This window comes from Bombina bombina, chromosome 1 (assembly GCF_027579735.1).
Source record: "Bombina bombina isolate aBomBom1 chromosome 1, aBomBom1.pri, whole genome shotgun sequence".
Classification (NCBI taxonomy): domain Eukaryota; kingdom Metazoa; phylum Chordata; class Amphibia; order Anura; family Bombinatoridae; genus Bombina; species Bombina bombina.
Window position 1 is genome coordinate 1,192,878,649 of NC_069499.1, and position 27,655 is coordinate 1,192,906,303.

Here is a 27,655-nt window from a genome sequence, read left to right on the forward strand (position 1 = left end):
AAATGACTTTTATTTATTTTGACAACATATGTTTTTTCTTTTAAAAACATATTATAGTCAACCTTTGTGTCCTCTGTGCAACCCTACATCAAATTCTAGCTTTATTCCTATTGGAATACTGGTGCCTAAGGTGAAAATAAAGTATATATTAGGCATGTGCATTCCGCAGCTTCATTAGTTGCCGCTTGTGGAAGAAGGTGACTGCTTGCAGTCTTCGGCTATTTCCAGAGCCAGATTTATTTTTGTAAGCATAAACTAAAATTTATGCATAATCAATAAATTATTTCTTTTTAAAGACACGATGAGTCCACGGATTTCATCCTTACTTGTGGGATATTCACTTCCTGGTCAACAGGAGGAGGCAAAGAGCACCACAGCAGAGCTGCTATATATAGCTCCTCCCTTCCCTCACTCCAGTCATTCTCTTTGCCTACATTAGTGATAGGAAGAGGTAAAATGAGGTGTTAGAATAGATTCTTCAATCAAGTGTTTATTATTTTTAAAGTAGTGCCAGAGAGTGCTGCTTTGTTCTAGGGTGTAGCCATAGTCCATATCAGTCTCTACAGTAGAGCTTTTGGTGGCTTTAGAGCAATGGGAACTTGTGGGACATAATTCTCACTGCGCCTCCCATAGATTATATGATGCCCTATTTGTGAAAGTCTGAGGGGTAAAAAATAGACTCAGTACTTTTTGTTTCCACAGGCCAATGTGAGGGAGAAGAAAATAGAAACCTCTCAAGCCGTGTGAGCTGCCTTACTGCCGGGCAGATTTCTGAGGTAAGTGCTAACTTTTATTTTCTGGAAGACAACAGAAAGATTGGCACTTTATTATTTTCAGGGACACTTTAAGACATTATCCCTGGGAGTGTGGATAATTTATTGGGCAGTGGTTGCAGGCACTGGAGGACGTGGAGAAGTGGCTCTTATTTTTTATGCTGATTTTGTTATAATAAGTTATAGAGCGCAGGTCTTATTTTATTTACCCAACTTGGATTGGCCTTTTTATACCAGTTAGGGGTTACTCATGGTAGCGTAACTCCCCACTCCCGACAGCTGTATTTTACTTTCTAGCCGATCGGGAGGTATGTTTTTACATAGCTATGGTGTGGGTTATTGTTTCCACGGCTCAATTTTTATTAATTAGCCGCCTGGGAGTTCCAGTTTGATACGCCCACGATGGGCGGAGCTAGGCTACGCTATGTCATACTAAAGAAAGTTTGCACGCTTTCTTTGTACAGTCCCGGTAAATGTTGAGCGAAGGGATCTCCTCTGCTGCGTTCATTCAGCAGGGAGGCTTTCTTATGCATGCTAAGTTTAGTTTTGAGTGGTGCGTTGCCTGCTGTTTGTTAGTCAACCTTACGTTAGCTGACAAAAAGGGACAACAGTTGCGTTTTTTTTTCTGCTTGTATGTTGCAATCCATATTGTAAAAATAAAGCACTGTTTTGTTTAATATTTAAAGGCACAGTACCACCCAATTTTTAGTTAAACAACTTGTGATGTAAGAGGCCCTACACCATCTATGTTTACATATCTACTATTAATGGTATAAATGTAAGGTATTTCTAAACATTTAAAGAGACAGTACCGCCCTATTTGAGTTAGTCATTTAAGGGCACAGTACCATCTAATTTTAAGTTAATCAACTTATGTCTTTTGGTCCAAAAGGCCCTACGTCATATTTGTTGGCTCTACATTTAATGGAATAAATGTATAGCACATTTTGGAATGTAAAGACACAGTAAGCATTATTATGTTAAATGAAAATAAAAAGGTTACATGTGCATTATGCCTTTTGATGCTTATGTAATTAAAAAAATATATATTTTTGTTCCTCATGTTCTGGGAGGATTTTACATTTTCCAAGCCAACATTGTCTTGAATGTGACAAGAAGCATTCTGACAATGTTCAATATATGCCGCAGCTTTCTCCTTAAGTGTCCTAAAAAACTTAGCGTCCATTCATCCAGTGCCCTGCTTTTCCTCCACAACTCTTTCGGGAGTTATCTTGCAAGACATCGCTTCCCACTTGTACTAGGCAATCTCAGGTTGCAGGGAGAGCGTAAGAGGAAAATTTAACATTCAGTGAGCGAGGCTTCTGTCACGGTTGTTGCTATCTCAGAAGTCCCCTCCTAGACTGGGGAAAAGGATACTTTGGTAGTTTCTGAGAATAAGATTTCAGTTTCTGACAGTATAATTCCTCTTGCTGATACTGTAGTAGTTTCTTTCAGGTTTAAGCTAGAGCATCTCAGTCTGTTACTTAAGGAGGTTTTAGCTACTTTGGTTGACAGCATCTCTTTTGCCGATCAGATAGCTAAACTCACTAAGGCACTGTGGCTGAGCTCTGTAGCAACCTAAGGTTTGCAGGTACGATCCCCGGTGAGTTCCACTCAGCCTTTCATCCTCCCGAGGTCGATAAAGTGAGCAGCGCCTTGAGTCCCTTAGGAGTGTTTAGTTGCGCTTTACAAGTACCCAATACAACATCATTCAACAAATATTTTGAGGTTCCTTCCTTGACTGATGGTTTTTCGGTTCCTGACCGAGCTTTTGAGTTAAGGTGGCTCTATTAAGGAGGCTTGGCAAGCAGTTCACAAGGTGAAAGGAGCAGTTTCCACTTTAGCTAAGAGTATATTCCCATAGAGGATAGTTGGGCCTTCAAAGGGTTCTATAGAGGGTTTACTCAAGAAGATTTATGTAAACCAGGACTTACAATGACAACCATCTGTGTGCATGGCTACCGTCACTTATGCGGCGGTATATTGGTTTGATATGTTGTCTGTTATCAGGACGTAACTTCCCTGGATGTAATCCAGGATTGGATAAAAGCTTTTAATTAACTATTCCATTATTACGGTTGCTTCCCTTCCACTTATCTGTTTGGGAGCAAAGATTTCAGGTTTCTCTAGCTCGCAGAGCCTTATGGTTTATACCTTGGTCTGCGGATGTGTCCTATAAGTCTAAGCATTTAGCAACTCCTTACAAGGGTAAGTCCTTGTTTGGACCTGGTTTGTCGGAAATTATCTCTGATAACAACAGAGTTGAAAAGGTTTTTCCCCCCAGAGGCAGGTTTCTGCTTTCAAGATTTTCTGCAGACCAGACAAAAAGAGAGGCATTCTTACACTGCGTAGCAGGCCTCTCAGACCTGGGAGTGATGGTTTCAATTCCACTACAGGAACAGGGTCTGTGTTTTTTATTCCAATCTGTTTGTGGTTCTCGAGAAGAGGGTACCTTCAGACCTATTTTAGATCTCAAGAGTCTAAATAAATTTCTCAAAGTACCTTCATGTGTCCACTCACAAGACTCATCTCAGGTTTCTAGGATTTGTTTTTCTGGACATACTCTTTCAGATTATGGTTCATCCTTTTGGTTTTGCCACAACTCCCAGAATTCTCACAAAGGTATGGGAATGGCTGGTGGTGGTGCTTCGGTTACGGGGCATTACAGTGGCGCCCTATCTGGACGACATTCTAGTCCAGGCACCATTCTTTCAGCAACAAAGGTTTCATAACCTTCCTGCGTTTTCACAAGTGGAAGGTAAATTTGGGAAAGGAGTTCCTTAGTCCCAAGCACAAGGGTAATTTCTTGGGAACCATAAAAGGCTCTATATCTATGATGGTTTTTCTAACAGAAGTCAGCAAATCAATGATTATAGATTCTTGTCTAGGCCTTCAGTCCACTTCTCGGCCATCAGTGAATCAGTGACTTCCTGCCCTGCTGTATTGTTCTGACTTCCTGCTCCAACCCTTCCCCCCTCCCACCTCTATATACTTGCTTTCTCTGCTCTTCTGCTCAGTCCCTTCTGGGACTCCCTGCCCTGCTGTATTGTTCTGACTTCCTGCTCCAACCCTTCCCCCTTTCACCTCCTATATACTTGCATTCTCTGCTCTTCTGCTCAGTACCTTCTGGGACTCCCTGCCCTGCTGTATTGTTCTGACCTCCTGCTCCAACCTTTCCTCCCACCTCTATATACTTGCATTCTCTGCTCTTCTGCTCAGTCCCTTCTGGGACTCCCTGCCCTGCTGTATTGTTCTGACTTCCTGCTCCAACCCTTCCCCCCCCACCTCTATATACTTGCATTCTCTGCTCTTCTGCTCAGTCCCTTCTGGGACTCCCTGCCCTGCTGTATTGTTCTGACTCCCCCCCCCACCTCTATATACTTGCATTCTCTGCTCTTCTGCTCAGTCCCTTCTGGGACTCCCTGTCCTGCTGTATTGTTCTGACGTCCTGCTCCAACCCTTCCCCCCTCCCACCTCTATATACTTGCATTCTCTGCTCTTCTGCTCAGTCCCTTCTGGGACTCCCTGCCCTGTTGTATTGTTTTGACTTCCTGCTCCAACCCTTCCCCCCTCTATATACTTGCAGTCGCTCTGTGACTGCGCAGCGGTCGCGCGCAGAATGTGTGCCAGAGGTAAGCCCGTCAGCAGCTGGACCGCACCCAGCGTCACGAACCATGACCTCCGCACTCGCCACTGCTATAACACCAGCACCCTTCGCTCTCTCAACATCGGTAAATCATCAACATGCCACCTCACATCCCTGATGAACACCAGAGGACCATTCACCTGCCGCAACTGCTCTTTCACCACCCTCCCAACCACAAACCTACCAAACATCCCTCACTCAAACAGCTGCAAGAACCTCAACTGCATCCTCCTCGACACCCGCTCCATCCACAAGCACACCATCGAAATCTGGAACCTGCTCGACTCCACCTCCCCAGATGTCTCCTTCCTCACCGAAACCTGGCTCAACTCCACATCAGCGCCGGACATCGCCATCCCCGATGGCTATAAAATCTCTCACAAAGACCGCAGCAACCGACCTGGAGGAGGCATCGCCATCATCAACAAACACTCCATCCAAGTCACAACCACCTCCGATGATCACTCACCTGACTATGAACATCTACACTTCAAAATCAAGGTTATCCACAACACCACCCTCCATGGCACCCTCAACTACAGACCTCCAGGACCACGTCCTGCCTTCATCACCGACCACCTTGCACCCCACGCCCTCGCCTCAAAGGACTACATCCTACTCGGCAACCTCAACTTCCATCTAGACAACCCCAATGACCACAACACCACCAACCTCCTGGAAAACCTTGGAACCATTGGACTGAAGCAACTTGTAAACGCCCCAACCCACATAGCCAGACACACCCTCGACCCGATCTTCTCTGCAGGCAACCACATCTCAGTCAACCACATAACTGAACTCCACTGGACTGACCATCACTGTATACACTTCTCCTTCAACAAACCCACCACACACCTCCAGTACCACCACCCACCCCGCAGAAACTGGAACATCACCCAAGAACACTCCACCCTGATCAAGTCCCCCCCAGTGACCTCCACTGACGCCAACTCCTCCGCCCGCCACCTACATCACTGGATCACAGACTGCGCAAATACCCTCGCCCCCCTCAAGAAACCGTCCTGCCGCCAGCCCACCAACAAGGTCAGCTGATTCACCCCCACCCTCCAGGACTCCAAACGCCACTGCAGCTGATTAGAGAGAACATGGAGATCCAGCAAGTCCCCCTCAGACAAATCCGCCTATAAACAAGCCGTCACCACAAAGAAAACAGCTATCCTAGACAGAATCCACGCCAAAACCCACAACAGCAAGGTGCTGTTCAGTCATCAAGGAATTCTCCAAACCCAACAGTGACACTAATGACACCCCACCCTCCCAGGACCTCTGCGACAACATCGCTACTTCCACCACAAGATCGTCAACATGTATGATAGCCTCGAGCTCCAGGACTCACTACTCACCGCCGACCCACCCAAACCCACCACCCGCCACCATATACAGACTACCTGGATCCCCCTCACCATGGAGGACACACTCAGAAACATGAAATCTATCCACTCTGGAGCACCCTCAGACCCATGCCCGCACCACATATTCAACAAAGTGGGTTTTACCCTCGACCATTAACTACTCCATCAAAACTGGTACCTTCCCAGAAGACTGGAAGCATGCAGAGCTGAAACCCCTGCTGAAGAAACCCACAGCTGACCCCATCGAGACCAACCACATCTTGGACCCCTCCCAATCCGGTTTCAGGAGCAATCACAGCACCGAGACCGCCCTCCTCGCTGTCACAGACAACATCCGTGCCCTGCTCAACCAAGGAGAGACTGCCGCCCTCATCCTTCTAGACCTCTCAGTCGCATTCGACACTGTAGACCACAGCACCCTCCTCATGCGCCTACACGATGCTGGCATCTGCAATAAGGCCCTGGAATGGATCACCTCCTTCCTCAGCGGCAGAACCTAGAAAGTCAGACTCCCACCCTTCTCCTCCAATCCCACAGCAATCAGCTTCGGCGTACTCCAAGGCTCTTCTCTTAGTCCTACCCTCTTCAACATCTATATGGCCCCCCTCGCCGCCATCGTCCGACAACACAACCTCAACATCGTCTCCTACGCCGACGACACCCAGATAATCATCTCACTCACCCAAGACCCCGCCACCGCCAAGAAAAACGTCCACGAAGGACTTACAGCAATTGCCACCTGGATGAACAACAACCTTCTCAAACTCAACACTGACAAGACCGAAATTCTCCTCCTCGGACCCACCAAATCTGCATGGGATGACTCCTGGTGGCCTATAGCCCTCGGACACCCTCCAACTCCAACACACCATGCATGAAATCTAGGCGTCATCCTCGACTCATCACTTTCCATGGACCGCCAAGTCAACACCGTCTCTTTGACTTGTTTTCAAATACTTCACCTACTGCGAAAAATCTTCAAGTGGATCCCCACCGAAACTAGAAAATCTTTCACCCGCGTCAGTAGTCGACTGGACTACGGCAATGCATTCTACGCCGGGTCAACCATCAAGCTCCAGAAACTACTCCAACGCATCCAGAACACCTTGGCCAGACTCATTCTCGACATCCCTCCCCAAAACCACATCACCGAACACCTAAGGAACCAACACTGGCTCCCCGTCAACAAGAGAATGACCTTCAAGCTCCTAACCCATGCATTCAAGGCCCTCCACAATATCGGTCCTGAATACATCAACCACCGTGTCAATTTCTCCACACCACCTCCAGACAACTCCGTTCTGCCGACCAATCACTCGCAGTCATCCCCTGCATCAAGAAAAAAACAGCTGGAGGAAAATCCTTCTCCTATATGGCCGCAAGGCCATGGAACTCCCTCCAGTTGCACCTCAGACAATCCACCTCCCTTACAAACTTCAGGAAGGACCTCAAGACCTGGCTCTTTGACTGAATCGTCTTTCCTTAGCCCCCCTTCCCCCCCCTCCCATAGCGCCTTGAGACCCTCACGGGTGATTAGTACCCAATAGATAGACTACAGAGGTGCAAATTAGAACTTTCGTCCAAAAATGTAAATGGGCGTTGCCTATGGACTCGTCATCCAGAAAGAAAATTATTAGGTAAGCATAAATCTTGTTTTCTTTCATATGATAGCGCAGCGGAATCTGTTCTACAAATAACCAATAATGATTTTGAGTTAATAGGAATTCCATAACGTGGGATTTAATACCCAAGCTGAGAGTCCATGTTAAAGGGATATAAAACCCAATTTTTTTTATCTTTTATGATTCAGATAGAGCATGCATTTTTAAGCAACTTTCTAATTTACTCCTATTAACAATTTTTCTTCATTCTATTGGTATCTTTATTTGAAAAGCAGGAATGTAAGCTTAGGACCCGACCTATTTTTCATTCCGCACCTGGGTAGCGCTTGCTGTTTGTTGGCTAAATGTAGCTGCAGTGAGGACCTGACCTTAAGTGATTGATAGATTTAATAAAAATATATATAAAGGACTAGCTTAAAAGTGAGAGAAAAAAATAGCACTCACAGCTGTATACAAACTCAAACCCTTTGGTTACAATACTGGGTTTAGCTATACCTAATCTGCATACAGTGACTATTAACATTTGCAGTCCTTGTAAGTTGTATGTCGCTTATAGATGTACATGTAATATATATGATACATTTTTAGAAAAAAATCCAAATATAAATATGAACACAAAGTGATTAATATGCTTATAGACAAACATTGTCGGCTTATGAGCGTGCATACGGCGTACAGTAAGATACATATATTTAAATAAAGTACATATAATTAGCATGTTATGTTTATACAGAATCTATGATGCAGATAAAGTACATGTGATTAGTATGGTCTGTCAAGACATTTATATTCGCTACAAAAAGATACTTGTAATTAGTATGTTCTGTTTATAAAGAATCTATACTATGTACCAGAAAGTACCTGGATAGCAAATAAGGTACAGGTAAGTAACCTGTTGAGTATACAGAATCTCCAGGGCATACAATGAAAAGCATTTAGTAAGCAATTAAAGTATAAGTAATCAGCATGTTCAATTAATACAGATCTAAACTGTATAAAATAAGGTACATTTATTTATTAAAGTAAAAATAATTAGCATGTTCTGTTTGTACAGACTTTACAATACAGATAAAAAGGAACATGTAATTCGCAAAAAAAGTTACATATGGTTTAGCATGTTCTGAAAATACAGAATCTATGCTGCATAAAACGATGCATGTAATTAGCAAAGAAAATTCATGTAACTAAGGCGTTCTGTCTATACAAAATTTATATCATGTAAAATAAGATACATGTCTTAGCAAATAAGGTACAGGTAAGTAGTACAGTATCTCACAAAAGAGAGTACACCCCTTACATTTTTGTAAATATTTTATTATATCTTTTCATGTGACAACACTGAAGAAATGACACTTTGCTATAATGTAAAGTAGTGAGTGTACAGAATGTATAACAGTGTAAATCTAATATCCCCTCAAAATAACTCAACACACAGCCATTAATGTCTAAACCATTAGCAACAAAAGTGAGTACACCCCTAAGTGGAAATGTCCAAATTGGGCCCAATTAGCCATTTTTCCTCCCTGGTGTTATGTGACTCGTTAGTGTTACAAGGTCTCAGGTGTGAATGAGGAGCAGTGAGTTAAATTTGGTGTTATCTCTCTCACACTCTCTCATACTGGTCACTGGAAGTTCAACATGGCACCTCATGGCAAAGAACTCTCTGAGGATCTGAAAAAAACCTGTAGGTGCTGTGTCTACTAAATTTGCAGTGCAATACAATAAGGTAGTATTAAAGTACATATAATTAGTATGTTCAGTTACAAACATACTAGTATGTTCAGTGATGTTGCGAACCTAAAAATTTGGGTTTGCGAACTCCCGCAAAAGTTCGCGAACGGGCGAACCCCCATAGACTTCAATGGGCAGGCAAATTTTAAAACCCACAGGGACTCTTTCTGGCCACAATAGTGATGGGAAAGTTGTTTCAAGGGGACTAACACTTGGACTGTGGCATGCCGGAGGGGGATCCATGGCAAAACTCCCACGGAAAATTACATAGTTGATGCAGAGTCTGGTTTTAATCCATAAAGGGCATAAATCACCTAACATTCCTAAATTGTTTGGAATAACGTGCTTTAAAACATCAGGTATGACAAGATATGAGTGGTGGCACTGGGCAAGTGGGCACAGTATACGCTGTGAGCCTGACACAACAAAGCAGACTGATGTGTCACAGTCCAAAAAGTTTTTATTTTTTTTAAATGTACACTTACACTACTATTAAACAAGATATGAGTGGTGGCACTGGGCAAGTGGGCACAGTATACGCTGTGAGCCTGACACAAAAAAGCAGACTGATGTTTCACAGTCCAAAAAGTTTTTTTTGTTTTTAAATGTACACTTACACTACTATTAAACAAGATATGAGTGGTGGCACTGGGCAAGTGGCACAGTATACGCTGTGAGTCTGACACAAAAAAGCAGACTGATGTTTCACAGTCCAAAAAGTTTTTTGTTTTTAAATTTACACTACTGTTACACCAGATATGAGTGGTGGCACTGGGCAAGTGGGCACAGTATACGCTGTGAGCCTGGCACACACGCTGGCAGGCAACTGCAATTAGATTACACAAGCAGACATGTTTCACAGTCAAAAAAGTTTTTTTTTTTTTAAATTTACACTACTGTTACACAAGATATGAGTGGTGGCACTGGGCAAGTGTGCCTGGCACACACGCTGGCAGGCAGGCAGGCAACTGCAATTAGATTACACTAGCAGACCGATGTTTCACAGTCAAAAAAGTTTTTTTATTTTAAATTTACACTACTGTTACACCAGATATGAGTGGTCGCACTGGGCAAGTGGCTTGGCAGGCAGGCAGGCAACTGAAATTAGATTACACAGGGGAAAAAAATAAAAAATGATGTTCTAGCCCTAAAAAGGGCTTTTTGGGGTACTGTCCTTACAGCAGAGAACAGATGAGTCCTTCAGGACTGTAGTGTACACTGAATACACTAGCCTAGCTATCAATTTCCCTATTAAATCACCAGCAGCTACACTGTCCCTCCTCTCACTAACAATGCAGCTTCCAAATGAATCTAAAATGGCTGCTGTCCAGGAGCTGGGAGGGAGGGTCTGCTGCTGATTGGCTGGAATGTGTCTGCAGACTGTGAGATACAGGGTCAAAGTTTACTCAATGATGACGAATAGGGGTGGATCGAACATCGCATATGTTCGCCTGCCGCGGCGAACGCGAACATTCGCAAAATCACTACTTGTGTATATGTAATGAGATTGAATGTTCTGAAGCACATGCAAATAAATGTGTAACCATACACATAATCTAGGAACATTGTCCAAAATCCTTAAATAAGTATGTTCTGTAAACACAGAGGGCTAGATTACGAGTGAAATGCAAAATTGCACTTACACAAGCCCAATATTTGCGCTCCACTCGTAATACTAGCACACGCAATTGCATAGTAGCTTTACGCTCAATAGAGCTCACTTCCATAGGTTACAAAACATAATTTAAATTTACCTATAAATTTCTTTCTTTTGGGATTAGGAGAGTCCATAGGTGTCCATAACATGTGGGATATATTTCCTGCCACTACGAGGAGGTAAATAACCCTCACAAGAGTTTAATCCCTCCCACCTCCTCTCCCCACTCAGTTTACATATAGCCGAGCAGAGGAGAGAGACAGAAAAGGTAGGAAAGACAGAAAGCAGGGTTAAATAAGAACTATCGCACATCTAGTAAAAATGCAGACGGATCCTATAGACTCTCCTCATCCTGAAAGAAAGAAATTTATCAGTAAGTATAAATTCTGTTTTCTTTATTAAGGTGAAGAGAGTCCATAGGTGTCCATAACATGTGTGATATAATACCCAAGCTGAGAATCTATGTTAGGAACTGTGATTATTTTGTCCCACCTGTCCTTATTTGCCAGTCACTGTGCTCTGAACGACTTTCCTGCCAAAAGCAGCTTTGGAATAACCATAAATATCAAAATAGTTAAATTTAGAAAAGGTATGAAGACAAGACCATGTTGGCGCAAACAAATCTGTTCCAAGAAGGCGTAATTTTTGAAGGACCCAAGTAGTAGATACAGTTTTGTTTTTTTGTTTTTTAAATATTTATTTATGAACCAATTTATGATACAATTCAGAAAAAAAGCGCACAAAAAAAACCCAAGATCAAATATCTTAGATAATGATTATTGACAAAATGATTCTGTTAGATAATAGTACACGTAGGAGTGTGAATAAGTAAATATCTCTTTTAGCGTGAAGAACTTAACAAACTAGCCTGATGGTTATTAACAAGATAATTCTCTTATCAAGAAATACACAAAGAAATATAGATAAATCAATACCTCTACAAGCATAAAGGACATTAACATAGTAATCTATAAAGAATCATATTACTCTTTGTGAATTCTACATTTGTTTAAATTCTTCCCTATCTGATTTCTAATACATTTCAGAGTCCAACAGAATCAAATATCATACATCATAGTTATTAACAAGATAGTACTTTTGTCAACTGGTATTGACGTGACGGGCTTATCAGACTAACCTAAGAAAATCAGTTTACTCTTTGTACATGAATTATTATTTTTATACATTTAACATAGATACACAAATAAAGAAAAACAAAACAAAACCGGAGAGAAAAAAAAAAGAAAGAAAAAAAAGGTGGGGAGGAGGGGGCTAAAACCTGACACCAGACCAGGGACGGGCTCCGAGCTTAGCACCAACAGTGGGGAAATATATTCCTTAACGTTAAAGCTATAAAGTTATCAGATTTGTGGAATTGTCTGGTAAGATCAAGTTGGGTGTTTAGAGAGCATACGAGAATAATTCCCAACCATTTATCGAAAAATGATTGGATCTGTTTAGCAGAAGCTGTGGAGGTGTTCAGTTGTTCAAAAATATTATTTGCATATATAGCTTGTTTAAAAGAGGTTATAGTTGGAGCAGCCTTTTTTCCAGTTCTGTAGAATAAGTATACAGTCGATCATTATGGCAGTGTTGAGTAGTTTAAAAATTTTTGTATCGGACCATGAAAACAGGAAAAAGATGTGGAAGGGCTGTAGTACTACTTTAGTTGCTTTATTTTTGGGCAATACCAGATACAATGTAGGATATCTGCGGCAGCACAGTTACATTTAAGACAGTTCTTGGTTTCACTATCCTTCCATTTAGATCACTTTTTAGGTGTAATATATACATCATTAATTAATTGAATATGTGATTATTTCCATGAACAAGATACTGGAGCGTCTTTAGCCCAATTAATACTTGCTTGTATGTTCTCTGCTGTTATCTCTGGAAAGAAAAACCTCCATTTCGTTAATAATGTATTTAAGGCTAGTTGACCTTGTTTGGCCAACAATATCTTATACAATAAGAAAATAGAGTAAATTCCATTTCGATACAAATTGATATAATCCCCAAATTTCCCAAATCGATTTATCTCTAATTTTGAACCTCTATAATCTGAGATGAAGTGCCTGAGTTGTAGGTACGCATAAAAGTTATTTTTAGGAATATTGTATTCCTGTGATAGTGATTCAAAAGTTCTGACTATACCTGCGCTTTCTAAACATTGATTTACGTCCTCCAAACCTTTTTGTTGCCAGAAATTAAATATCCCAGAGTCTACTCCTGGTAGAAAAAGCGGATTGCTGCAAATAGGCAGTACAGGGAAGAAACGCCAGTTTATATCAAGAGCTGAGCATGTCTTTTGCCATGCAATAATCACGTTACGGATTCCGATAGAGTTTCTAATTATTCCTGGCAAATGAGGTATAGGGCAATGCAGGATAGCTTTTAATGAGAATGGAGATACAATGTTCTCCTCAATTTGGAGATTCATAAGGTGATTTTTTTGAGTGATCCAATCGACTGCAAATCGAGCTATCATTGAGGTATTATAGCACTTCATATATGGAAAAGCATTCGCCTAGATTACAAGTTTTGCGTTAACAAGGGTGCGGTGCTAATGAGCAGTTTAAGCTCACCGCTCACTTGCAGACAACGGTGGTATTACTGGTTTTTAGAAACCCGGCGTTAACCGCAAAAAAGTGAGCAAAGAGCAAAATTTAGCTCCACATCTCACCTTAATACCTGCGCTGCTTACGTTAGCGGTGAGCTGCTAAAACGTGCTCGTGCACGATTTCCCCATAGGGGTCAATGGGGAGAGCTGACTGAAAAAAAACCTAACACCTGCAAAAAAGCAGCGTAAAGCTCCTAACGCAGCCCCATTGATTCCTATGGGGAAATACTTTTTATGTCTACACCTAAAACCCTAACATGAACCCTGAGTCTAAACACCCCTAATCTTACACTTATTAACCCCTAATCTGCTGCCCCTGACATCGCTGACACCTGCATTATATTATACACCCCTAATCTGCCACTCCGGACACCGCCGCCACCTACATTATAGTTATGAACCCCTAATCTGCTGCCCCCAACATCGCCGAACCCTACATTATATTTATTAACCCCTATTCTGCTGCCCCCAATGTCGCCGCAACCTAACTGCATTTATTAACCCCTAATCTGCCGCCCACAACGTCGCCGCCACTATAATAAAGTTATTAACCCCTAAACCTAAGTCTAACCCTAGCCCTAACACCTCCTAACTTAAATATAATTTAAATAAATGTAAATAAAATTACTACAATTACCTAAATAATTCCTATTTAAAACTAAATACTTACCTATAAAATAAACCCTAAGATAGCTACAATATAACTAATAGTTACATTGCAGCTAGCTTAGGGTTTATTTTTATTTTACAAACAACTTTGTATTTATTTTAACTAGGCACAATAGTTATTAAATAGTTATTAATAACTATTTAATACCTACCTAGTTAAAATAAAGACAAATTTACCTGTAAAATAAAACCTAACCTAAGTTACAATTACACCTAACACTACACTATAATTAAATTAATTACCTAAACTAAATACAATTAATTACAATTTAAAAAAAATATCTAATGTACAAAAACCCCCCACTAAATTACAGAAAATAATAAAATAATTACAAGATTTTTAAACTAATTACACCTACTCTAATCCCCCTAACAAAATAAAAAAGCCCCCCAAAATAAAAAAAAGCACTACCCTACACTAAATTACAAAAAGGGCCTTTTGCGGGGCATTGCCCCAAAGTAATCAGCTCTTTTACCTGTAAAAAAAAAGTACAAATACCCCCCCAACTGTCATATACCTGTAACTTTAAGTACTAAGACCAACCCACTCCTTCACCTCCCTTTAAAGGTGTGTTCAGTACACCTGTGCTTTGCTTGATAATTGAAGTTTGTAGTTCCCACTCTGCTTCAAGATCTAAAGCTAAACTCTTCAGATCCTGCTTTTTGTACCTGTTTAAGGAAATCCTTTTGTCATCTCACCAGCTTCAAAACCGAAGAAGCATTTTTCCTGCCTCTTTACACTTAAAACAGACTTTGGCAGCAACTCAATCAAGTCTGTGTTAGCTCCGCAGTCTGACCTTTCAGCCAGCTCCGTTACTGAGCGTATACCGCAACCAGGAAATACGAACAGCTTCCCTGCTGTGATCCGTTTTGTCTCAGTGCCAACTCCGCTCTCTGCAGTTCTAAACTCACTCGCAAGTATCATTATTTTTATATACAATTGTCTCTAGCTGTATATTGATATCCAAAGTTCTGCTGACATACACCCTGTTAAAGGGCTTACACCTGGTTAAATCTAGCTCTCCCCTTCTCTCTGTATCACACGCTTTGCCTGCTGTAACCTGATAACTTTTGATATATGGACATTGCAGACTGCAAATCAGATACTCACTTATAAGCTTGACTAAAAAAGACTTTGCTATAAAATTCTGCTTTTCTTATACAAGTACCTATAATTTGCTTGTTTGCTGCCTTCTATATTTAAAGACCACAATTCTTTACAAGTGTGTAAAACATACAAAGGCTACATTTCATCTGTTTTATTCACTTTATTTTTGATTCTGTAAAGTGTTATAAAAAGAACTTATTCTAAGTAAATCAGCTATCTCCCTTGGTAATAACCTTTTGTATAAGCCTGTTTCACTTAAGGTTCTCTGGGAATTGCTACATTATACAAGCTTATAACAGAATTACCAAGCCTATAAAGAAATCTACTAAAATATATACATTATAATTTTAAAGCTTGTATTTAGGAAAATCATGGATCCTGCCTCAATGGCAATTGAAATAGCCTCCTTAAACCAGAAAGTTGAAATTTTAGCACAAGGTTTGACTGAAGTTAAAAATGAAAACCACACACTGAAGAGGTTAATGAATGATTTTTTTTCACGGAAAGAGGCTGATCACCCTGAACCACAGGTTAACCCTCCACGTATTTTCTCTGGTGAAAGAACACGCTTTCGTGAATTCAGAAATGCATGCATGCTGATGTTTTCCATGAAGCCCAGGACATATTATACTGACAAGATCAAGGTTTGTACTGCCATCTCTTATCTAACTGGAGATCCCCGTTCGTGGGCTGATAAGTTTTATGAAACCGATGATCCCATTATGAATTCTATCAGTGAATTTTTTAAGGAGATGGCTGTCTTGTATGAGGATTGCACCACTCAGTTAACAGCAGAAACACATTTGCGCACCCTGAAGCAAGGCAAACGTCCAGTTGAGGACTATGTGGCAGATTTTCAGCTCTGGGCCACAGATTCGCAGTGGAATACTGTAAGTTTAAAAAACCAATTTCGATTAGGTCTCTCTGAACACCCTAAGGATGAGATCTCTCGCATTTAACCTCCAGACACCATGGAATCCCTCATAAAGATATGCATAGCAATGGACAGACGATACAGAGAGAGGAGAGCCGAAAAACAACACCCAGAGACTTACCTCAAAAGGTTTACACCCTCTCATGCTGAAAAGACCTCCACAGCCCCTGTGCCCATGGAAATTGGGGCCATCCGTGGACCATTATCCCAAGAAGAGAAACAGAGAAGGAGGATATCAAACCTCTGTATGTACTGTGGGAATAAAGAACACAGTGTCTCATCCTGCCCTATTCTGAACCGGCAAAAAAGGGGTAAGATTCTTATAGTTAACCCAATTACTGATAACATTCATGAATCACAATTAACTTTCACATTGTCTTTGCAGTGGGACCAGCATCATCTCAAGACTGAGGCGCTGATTGATTCTGGAGTTTATGGTAGTTTTATTGACAAAACCCTTGTATATACTAATACAATACCTTGTGTGCAAAAGCAAACCCCTATCTATGTGAAGGTTATTGATGGCTCTACCTATTTAAAGGGCCCAATCACACACCATACTGTTCCCTTACTTGTCTCTTGTAACATGGGTCATACAGAATACATTACGTTTGATATCATTCCTAGCTCACTACACCCCTTAATATTGGGCTATCCTTGGTTAAGAAAACACAACCCTCATACAGACTGGTGCAGTAACACAGTAACTTTTTCTTCCCCATACTGCTCTGCTACCTGTTTTCCCTGTGTGGAAATCAAAGCTCTACACCCTCATATACCCTTGCAGTATTCAGACTTTTCAGATGTATTTGACCTTAAGGAAGCCGAAAATCTACCCCCACACATACCTTATGATTGCCCCATTGATACTAAACCTGGGTCTATCATACCGTTCGGCCGAATTTTTCCACTCTCTCAAAAAGAATTAAAATTCCTCAGAGAGTACCTAGATGATAATCTAAGGAAAGGTTTAATTTCTACTTCAACCTCTCCTGCAGCAGCAGGCATATTCTTTGTCACAAATAAGGATGGGACCTTACGCCCAATCATTGATTATAGAGCATTAAACTCTATTACGATTAAAAATAGGTATCCACTTCCTTTAATACCCGAATTACTTGAACGGTTAACAGATGCAACCATTTATACCAAACTAGATTTGAAGGGAGCATACAATTTAATCAGGATAAAAAGCGGTGACGAATGGAAAACAGCATTCCGAACCCTTTATGGTCTCTTTCAATACAATGTTATGCCATTCGGATTAACTAATGCTCCGGCCACATTTAGATTTTTTATAAATTATATTTTCAAAGACTTAATGAATGTGTGTGTTGTAATATATCTAGACGATATTTTGATATACTCCAAAAATCTAACTGATCATATAAAACATGTAAGATGGGTTTTGCCTAGATTAAGAGAACATCAGCTATACGCCAAGGCTGAGAAATGTGTATTCCATGTAAAGACAATGAAATTTTTGGGTTACATAATCTCCCCTAACGGTGTAAACATGGATCCAGAGAAGGTTACATCCATACTCAAATGGCCTGTACCTACCTCTGTAAAATCTCTTCAGAGGTTTTTAGGATTCTCTAATTTTTATAGGAGATTCATCAAAGGATTTTCATCCATTGTCCAACCTCTAACTAAGCTAACCGGTAAGAATCGACTTGCTTGGACTGAAGAAGCCCAACAAGCTTTTGAGCATTTAAAAGATTGTTTTACTTCAGCTCCTATCCTACAGCTTCCTAATCCCGAATTCCAATTTGTGTTAGAAGTTGATGCTTCTACTGTTGGTATTGGTGCTATACTCTCCCAACAACAAAACGATACTTCAGTCCTACATCCTGTAGCCTTTTACTCTCGACTCCTGTCTATAGCTGAAAGGAATTACTCCGTGGGGGACTTGGAACTTCTAGCTATCAAATGTGCTCTGGAACACTGGAGACACCTACTGGAAGGGACACTCAAACCTTTTACAGTTCTTACAAATCATAAGAATTTACAATATCTTAGAAAGAACAAGACCTTGTCATCAAGACAAGTCCGATGGTCTCTATTCCTAGACCGATTTAACTTTCAGATAACATATAGACCAGGTTCAAGGAACATCCAAGCTGATGCTCTTTCCCGTTCTTTTACTAAACATAATGAAAAGGAAGAACAACAAACAGTTATACCGTCGACCAAGTTTATAGCTGTAACTTCAAGCCTACAAAAAGACATTTTACTAGCTTTACTAAAAGATTCTACCATTCCATCATGCTGCGTAAAGGACGCCACTTCAGGATTATACTTCTACAATGATTTATTATACGTTCCTCCTTCTGTAAGGAAGGAGATCCTACATCTACATCATACGAACCCCATGTCTGGTCATCCTGGAATCACTAAAACCCAGGATTTATTAACAAGGAATTACTGGTGGCCTGGTTTAAGACAAGACGTAGTTACATTTGTGTCAGATTGTCATGTATGTGTAGCTTGCAAAAAAGAACACCACAGACCTTTTGGCTTACTAAAACCATTACCTATACCTGAAGTCCCTTGGACCATGATTGGAATGGACTTCATAGTCGAATTACCACCATCTAATACATTTACAACCATATTAGTGGTTATAGATCATCTTACTAAACTCTCTCATTTCATACCTCTTAAGAGAATTCCAAACGCTCTCACAACAGCTAAAACATTCTTTGATCACATCGTGAAACTCCATGGATTACCGACCTCTATAGTCACTGATCGAGGGACTCAATTTACATCCAGGTTTTGGAAGGAACTATGTAAATTGTTAAGAATCTCCTCTAGAATGTCAACAGCATTTCATCCCCAATCTAATGGCCTTACTGAAAGACTGAATCAGACTTTGGAGCAATACTTAAGGTGTTATATCTCACAGAACCAGGATGACTGGATTGAATGGTTACCACTTGCAGAGTTCGCATATAACAATTCCATCAACTCTTCTACTAAAGTTTCACCCTTCTTTGCCACTTATGGTTACCATCCAACCACTCTACCCAACTTCATCTCCACCTCAAAATCGCCTTATGCTCTGGATTATGTCTCTAATTTGAAACAAACTAGGACTTCCCTAAAGATTCACTTAGAGAAATCTAAACGTAACCAAAAGAGTTATTGTGATAAAAAACATCTAACTACACCTCAATACTCAGTTGGCGATAGAGTTTGGCTCTCAACAAAAAACCTCAAATTAAAGGTACCTAGCAAAAAACTGGCTAACCAGTTCATAGGTCCGTTCAAGGTAAAAAGAATGATCAACACTAATGCAGCAATTCTTGATCTACCTGCATCTTACAGGATACACCCATCCTTCCATGTTTCCCTATTTAAACCCTATCAAGGTTCTGATGTTAATATTCCTCAAGTCATCAAGGACTCTCCTCAGCTGATAGAAGATCAAACGGATTTCGAAGTGGAATCAATTCTGGATTCGCACCACCGGGGTAGAACAATTGAGTATCTGGTTCATTGGAAAGGGTATGGTCATGAGGAGGATTCTTGGATACCCCTTAGGGATTTACATGCTACCCAATTGCTCACATCCTTCCATCATCTGCATCCTGACAAACCGGGTTTGGATCCGGGAAGGGGGCGCCCCTGAAAGGGGGGATCTGTCATATACCTGTAACTTTAAGTACTAAGACCAACCCACTCCTTCACCTCCCTTTAAAGGTGTGTTCAGTACACCTGTGCTTTGCTTGATAATTGAAGTTTGTAGTTCCCACTCTGCTTCAAGCTCTAAAGCTAAACTCTTCAGATCCTGCTTTTCTACCTGTTTAAGGAAATCGTTTTGTCATCTCACCAGCTTCAAAACCGAAGAAGCATTTTTCCTGCCTCTTTACACTTAAAACAGACTTTGGCAGCAACTCAATCAAGTCTGTGTTAGCTCCGCAGTCTGACCTTTCAGCCAGCTCCGTTACTGAGCGTATACCGCAACCAGGAAATACGAACAGCTTCCCTGCTGTGATCCGTTTTGTCTCAGTGCCAACTCCGCTCTCTGCAGTTCTAAACTCACTCACTCGCAAGTATCATTATTTTTATATACAATTGTCTCTAGCTGTATATATTGATATCCAAAGTTCTGCTGACATACACCCTGTTAAAGTGCTTACACCTGGTTTAATCTAGCTCTCCCATTCTCTCTGTATCACACACTTTGCCTGCTGTAACCTGATAACTTTTGATATATGGACATTGCAGACTGCAAATCAGGTACTCACTTATAAGCTTGACTAAAAAAGACTGTGCTATAAAATTCTGCTTTTCTTATACAAGTACCTATAATTTGCTTGTTTGCTGCCTTCTATATTTAAAGACCACAATTCTTTACAAGTGTGTAAAACATACAAAGGCTACATTTCATCTGTTTTATTCACTTTATTTTTGATTCTGTAAAGTGTTATAAAAAGAACTTATACTAAGTAAATCAGCTATCTCCCTTGGTAATAACCTTTTGTATAAGCCTGTTTCACTTAAGGTTCTCTGGGAATAGCTACATTATACAAGCTTATAACACCAACATTAAAACCCACCACCCACACAACAAACCCTACTCTAAAACCCACCCAATCCCCCCTTAAAAAAACCTAACACTAACCCCCCTGAAGATCACCCTACCGTGAGATAGGATTTTTTCTACCTTAATTCCGATTGGCTGATTCTATCAGCCAATCAGAATTGAAGGGATGCCATCTTGGATGACGTCACTTAAAGGAACCTTCATTAAGTCATCAGCCGTCAGATGAAGAGGATGCTCCGCGTCGGATGTCTTGAAGATGGACCCGCTCCGCGCCAGATGGATGAAGATAGAAGATGCCGTCTGGATGAAGACTTCAACCATCTGGAGGACCTCTTCTGCCCGGCTTGGATGAAGACTTCTGCCCGTCTGGAGGACCATTTCTGCCCAGTTTGGTTAAGACGTCTCACGGTAGGGTGATCTTCAGGGGGTTAGTGTTAGGTTTTTTAAGGGGGGATTGGGTGGGTTTTAGAGTAGGGTTGGTTGTGTGGGTGGTGGGTTTTAATGTTGGGGGGGTATTTGTACTTTTTTTTACAGGTAAAAGAGCTGATTACTTTGGGGCAATGCCCCGCAAAAGGCCCTTTTAAGGGCTATTTGTAATTTAGTGTAGGGTAGGACTTTTTTTATTTTGGGGGGCTTTTTTATTTTGTTAGGGGGATTAGAGTAGGTGTAATTAGTTTAAAAATGTTGTAATTATTTTAATATTTTCTGTAATTTAGTGTTTTGGTTTTTTGTACTTTAGATAATTTTTTAAAATTGTAATTAATTTTATTTAGTTTAGGTAATTAATTTAATTATAGTTTAGTGTTAGGTGTAATTGTAACTTAAGTTAGGTTTTATTTTACAGGTAAATTTGTCTTTATTTTAACTAGGTAGTTATTAAATAGTTAATAACTATTTAAAAACTATAGTACCTAGTTAAAATAAATACAAAGTTGCCTGTAAAATAAAAATAAACCCTAAGCTAGCTACAATGTAACTATTAGTTATATTGTAGCTATCTTAGGGTTTATTTTATAGGTAAGTATTTATTTTTAAATAGGAATTATTTAGTAAATTGTAGTAATTTTATTTAGATTTATTGTAATTATATTTAATTTAGGGGGGTTAGGGATAGACTTAGATTTAGGGGTTAATACATTTAATATAGTGGCGACGACGTTGGGGGCGGCAGATTAGGGGATAATAAATGTAAGTAGGTGTCGGCGATGTTAGGGCCGGTAGATTAGGGGTTAATAATATTTAAATAGTGTTTGCGAGGCGGGAGTGCGGCAGTTTAGTGGTTAATATGTTTATTATAGTGGTGGCGATGTCCGGTTCGGCAGATTAGGGGTTAGAAATTTTATTTTAGTGTTTGCAATGTGGGAGGGGCCTCGGTTTAGGGGTTAATAGCTAGTTTATGGGTGTTAGTGTACTTTTTAGCACATTAGTTAAGAGTTTTATGCTACGGCATTGTAGTGTAAAACTCTTAATTACTGACTTTAAAATGCGGTACCAGTCTTGACAGGAGAGGGTCTACCACTCACTTTTGGTTAGACTCGTAATACCGGCGATATGCAAGTCCCATTGAAAAAAGAGGATACACAATTGACGTAAGTGTATTTGCGATATTTCCGAGTCTAGCCAAAAAAGTGAGCGGTACACCTGTACCTGCAAGACTCGTAATACCAGCGGGCGTTAAAAAGCAGCGTTAGGACCTCTCAACGCTGCTTTTTAACCCTAATGCAAAACTCGTAATCTAGGTGATTGTTTTTTAAGGGATAATCCATGTCTTTTTCCTTTCCAAATAAACTTAGTGCAGTCCCTATTAAACTGTTTATTTAAAATAAAGAGAGTGAGGTTCTGCATTATGTACAACTAGTGTTAAAGCCCGTGTACACGGGCCAAAATGTGGTTTTAATTTTTTATGTTTTTATTCCAAAAAATAACATAAGATATAAACATTAATGTAGACATAAAGTCATATTTTTATTTATAGTAAATTAAAATAAAATAAAGCAATCCGGTATTGCTCTTCGGGGGGTATTTCAGTACCTCTGTCCTCAAGTTCATGTTTGTTTCACATCTTGCCCGGTAAGCTGACCTTACCTCAAAAACTGTTCTGTATCTACCTGTTCCTGGCCGTTAAACTGGCTGTGGCCCGTATGTGGCTAAAACGTGTTGCACCCTCTTGGGAGCAAGTGACCGACATTTTGGACTTTGTTAAGAAAATGGAGTCCTACGTCTCTCACATCCATGGATCAGTGGACCTTCAGATCAAAACTTGGGCATATTGCCCAAAGTAATTCTCTCTGCAAATAATACGGGGTGATTGTGGTTCTTTGGTGTTGGACCGACTTAGCGCTATATGAACACTTCTACCCCTCCTCATCCCCCCCCCTTACTGAACCCTCCCTAAAATTCCATCCCTATACCTTTTTCTGGTCTGTGTGTGTGTTTTTTTTTTTTGTTTTTTTTTTCTTCTCCCTTTTTCCCCTCCCCCGCCTATTAAATAGCTCGGCACAGCCTGCATTTGTTTTGACTAATATACCTGATCTGTAATGTTTTATGGTTAAGTTATGATATTAGTATGCACAACTATGATAAAACATCTATACTCTCTTTTATTATCTGTGATTGCTTTACATATTGTAATTTTCTGTTAATATTGTAATATGTATTATTGATATGTATGTACATGCTTTTGATGCTCTTATGTTCATACATTTTTTCAAAAACAATAAAAATTATTCTCAAAAAAAAAAAAATTAAAAAAAAAAAAAAAAAAAAATAAAGTTTAAAATGTACATGAAGAATATTGTTGCTCTAAATAATACAAAATTACTTGTAACTAAATAAAAATACACAACTTATTTATTTATTTAAAGTATATTTCTTTAAAAACAATGTTTTTTGTAAAAATTTTATCACTGTTTGGTAATATCTTTCCTTGCTTTGAACTTTGAAGTATCTTAATTTTGACATCAGATGATGTACGAACTCGAGACATTGCAACATAAAGTTGTCCATGACTGAATACTGGTTCTGGAAGGAATATTCCTACTTTGTCTAATGTTTGACCTTGTGATTTGTTGATGGTCATTGCAAATGCAAGTTTGTTTGGAAACTGTCTCCTTCGTAAAATGAATGGTAGTTCAGTGTTGGCAGGGGCTAAATCTATTCTTGGAATAAACACCATTTGTTTTTGAGCTGTTCCTGTGAGTACTTCTGCAATTAATAGATTTGGCTTAAGATCTTTAACTATCAATCTTGTTCCATTGCACAGACCTCTTTTTGTGTTCAGATTTCTGAGCAACATAATAATACTTCCCAATTTTATTTTTAACTTATGAAGAGGCATTCCTGATGGAGCTAATTCGTTTAGAAACTCTATGGGATAGTTTTGTGCATCTTCATCTGTCTGATCGTCAATTGAATCTGAACTTAGATATATTTTTTCATCACCATCGAGTATATTTAATACATGCTCATTGATTTGATCAACATGACAATTTTTTGTACACAAAATGGCCTTTTTTGAAAAACTGTGAAGATCAGATGGAAGAAGTCTTTTTCCAAAAATTTCAGATATGATACAATCATGGCATATTAATTTGGAAGGGATCTCAACTAAATCCTCAGGAAGGCCCTCTGAATTATTTAATGAACCCTGTCCTAATTTTAGTAGCCAATTGCTAAATTCTGGATCCACTGAACGCACATTATTCTTCAATTTTAAAATTTTGAATTTATCCCAGTTATCATAGAACTTTATAGTAGCTTCCACAATAGCAGTTCTATTGCAATGAGGAAGAACTGGGAGTGTTTGTCTGAAGTCCCCACCAAGGAGTATAACTTTTCCACCAAAGGGCTTCTTGTTCTGCATAATTTCCTGAAGGAGCTTATTTACACATTTTAGAGCTATACCGGGTGTCATTGAGGCCTCATCCCAAATAAGCAATTGAGCATTACGTATGAACTCAGCATCTTTTGAAGTCATTCTCATATTTGATGTTGATGTTTCCAGTAATGGAATTGGAAGCTTAAACTGTGAATGGTAAGTTCTGCCACCATCAAGGAGATTAGCTGCTATTCCTGTAGAGGCAACAGGAAGAACTCCATCTGTGCGTCCACGTAAAGTACTCAATAATGTTTTATATAAATAAGTCTTGCCACTTCCACCAGGTCCATCAATAAAAAAACATCTGTGTGGTAAATTTTCATTATCAATTGCAGACATTACATTGTCAAATGCAGCTTTTTGCTCGATGTTTAATGCTTCTTGAAGTTGTGCTCCAACTTGGGCTTCCAACTGTGTAACATAGTTGAATTGCATTTCTGGAATGAAGTTTGATGGATTGGGTAGTCCAAAATCTTCACAACGTTTACCATGCAATATGAGAACATTTTGAATATCTGTTAATGCAAAATTTTTGCAACTTTTGCAATCATCGATGTGGTCTTCATGACGTGAATAATCTTCATAAAGATCATGTTTGTATTTTTCAAAGAGTTGTGGGACATTAGGTGGGACAACAAAGATACACAAATAAGCAAACAGTTCCCTCATTTGTTTAGGCATTTGTTGAGATGCTGATTCGTTAAGTGTAAGATCCCATGTAGCGTCATCATCTAAAAGTGAAAGCTTTTGGGCAGCTTCTTTGAATGTGTGACAAACTTGTCCATTAACAGTTCGTAAGTCCTTAAAGGATATTGCTCCTTTTAAGTGCAAGAGCAGTAACCTCAAACAAAATCTCTCCAAATCTGATGAAATATTTACATTATACAATCTGCCAATTGTTGTATCTGCTCCTCTTTGTCTTGGATTCCACTTACGGGTTTTAACATCAAATACAAAATGTTGAGGAATGTCAGAGTAAAATATTTCACGTGCCGCATGATTATCAACATTCAACTTAAAGTATGCTGTCAAAGTGGTATCCCTGTCTTGTGCCTTTTCTGCAGCTAATTGTACGTTTTCATTATGGAAATATACATCTTGTTCGCCTGGAAGATGAACTTGAAGTCTTATTATTGTATGTGTTTGATGGTGCATCAAAAAACCATACAACCTCCAAACAGCTTCAGGAGCACTGACATATCTTGTGTCCAAAAATTTTTGAATTTCATCATGCTGTAGTGTATTATGTTCCTTAATGGAAATATTTGCACAATCGTAACCTTTATATACATATTTGAAGAGATATTTAACACTTTTAACAGAAACACAACTCTCTACATTTATATGGCAGTTGTATTTCAAGCAGAAGTATGGGCTATATGGAACTACCCATGAGTTGTCAATTTTTTTCCCTTTGACAATTACAGTGGTCTCATTTTTTCGTCTCCGATATCGCGGATATCCATCAACATTAATTAAAGTTTCTTCTTGAAAATTTTTAGGAAAATTCTTGCTGCAATTACCATCAACCATGCATGGAGAATTTAAATTATGTTCTCCACATGGACCGTGTATCATATGCTTTATTACAATAGCATGTAGTCTTGGATAAATATGTTCATCAGGAATTTCAGCTGATATAAAAGTGTCAATGGTTTCAGCATCATTTGGCTTGTCTTCGGCTTTCAATATTAAAAGGATATGAGCATGTGGTAATCCTCTTTTTTGAAACTCTATTACATGCACTTTTGCGCAAGGACTTCCAAGAACATGTTTGTTCAAGATATCATTCAAAAGAGAATTTAATTTGAGATTGAAAACTCTTGCTACCAAATCTGGTCTGAACTCCACTGCTTGACCTTCTAATAGGTTATCAAGTATCTCAGGCCATTTAGGGTTGCAGGTCATGGTGATGAAGTAATCCGGTTTTCCATATTTTCTAACAATGGCCATAGCATCATGGTAGTTTTGGGCCATATTTCGTGGACTTCCCTGAAAAGATGATGGCAAAATAACTGCTTTTCCAGGCATCAGGCCCTGTGCAGCAGCCTCACTTTGAATGTAATCCATTAATCCTGTATATTTTTCAATGCGAAGGTTAGATTGATTTTGACGGATATAGTTGAGTCTGTTGGCCTCAGTCTTGACATAAGCATCAACAAAGTACTGCTGCATCAACTTGCCAGCACTAAGGAAAGGATTGAATTGATCCCTAATTGAAATTCTGTAAGAGTAGTATTTCATTTGGCTAACTCTTATCCTTGGATTGGTGGTTACTCTTCTTTGTACATCACTAATTGATGTTGGCCTGTAGTTAAGAGCAATGTTGGAACCCCAACTTTGGTCCCCATATGGAAACAACAAAGGATACAGCAATGGTTCAAGATTAGGATCTAAAACACTTATTCTTTCAGTTTTTTTTATTTGATCTGTAGATCGGCAATGAATAAGAAGGTCACGTTCAAGAGGAGGTTCACCATCAGAATTTTGGAAAATAACAGCAACCTCATTAACTCTTTGTACGTTATATCTTTGGTAATCTGATGTTCTGTCTTGCAGAATTACCATTGAAACTTTAGAATTTTGAACTCCATTTAAAGATGCTTCATGGATGCATTCTTGCTCTACCTCATAGAGCATTTTACATGCTTTTGCAAAAGGGTTATACTGAGACATATATGAACTTAACTCCCTCAAAAGTTCAATGTGACATCCTGAATTTTCTTTTAGTGCTGCTCGTTGGTCCACAGCTTCCTCAGGACTCAAAATGTAGAGTTGTGCAAATTTGCGTTGATCATCATTTTCTGGATGCAAAGCACCAGATCGGTGATAAATTTGGCCATTTATTCTAAAACAGTATGGGCCATATCCTGGAGGTGGTGCAATGTTTGCTCCCATTGATGCAAACGCCAATGCACTATTTATAGAACGGATATTTTGCATAAAATTCTTTGAATGTGTGTGATGTCCAGTCATTAGTTGTTGGATCAGTGGTGAAATTTGTATATGAGGTAATGTTATTTTTCCTTTATTGCAGCATTTATTAAAAAGCTTATCGCTTGGTTGTTCCTCTGGAAAATGCTTCGCCAT

At 39.6% G+C, this 27,655-nt stretch overlaps 1 protein-coding gene across 1 annotated transcript; it reads right to left on the reverse strand.

Annotated features, from left to right (window-relative positions):
* Window positions 1–148: 148 nt before the first annotated feature.
* On the reverse strand, window positions 149–27,655 carry LOC128663942 (uncharacterized). Its single transcript, XM_053718547.1, has 2 exons — window positions 23,596–27,655; window positions 149–255 (listed from the first exon to the last, which is right to left on the reverse strand). The coding sequence occupies exons 1-2, from the start codon at window positions 27,653–27,655 to the stop codon at window positions 149–151; spliced, it is 4,167 nt and encodes a 1,388-aa protein (XP_053574522.1).

Coding starts and splice junctions, on each gene's coding strand:
- LOC128663942 (XM_053718547.1), bottom strand. CDS start 27,655: ATGGCGAAGCATTTTCCAGAGGAACAACCAAGCGATAAGCTTTTTAAT. Junction 256..23,595: donor AGGAAAGATATTACCAAACA/GTGATAAAATTT, acceptor CATAAATTTTAG/TTTATGCTTACAAAAATAAA.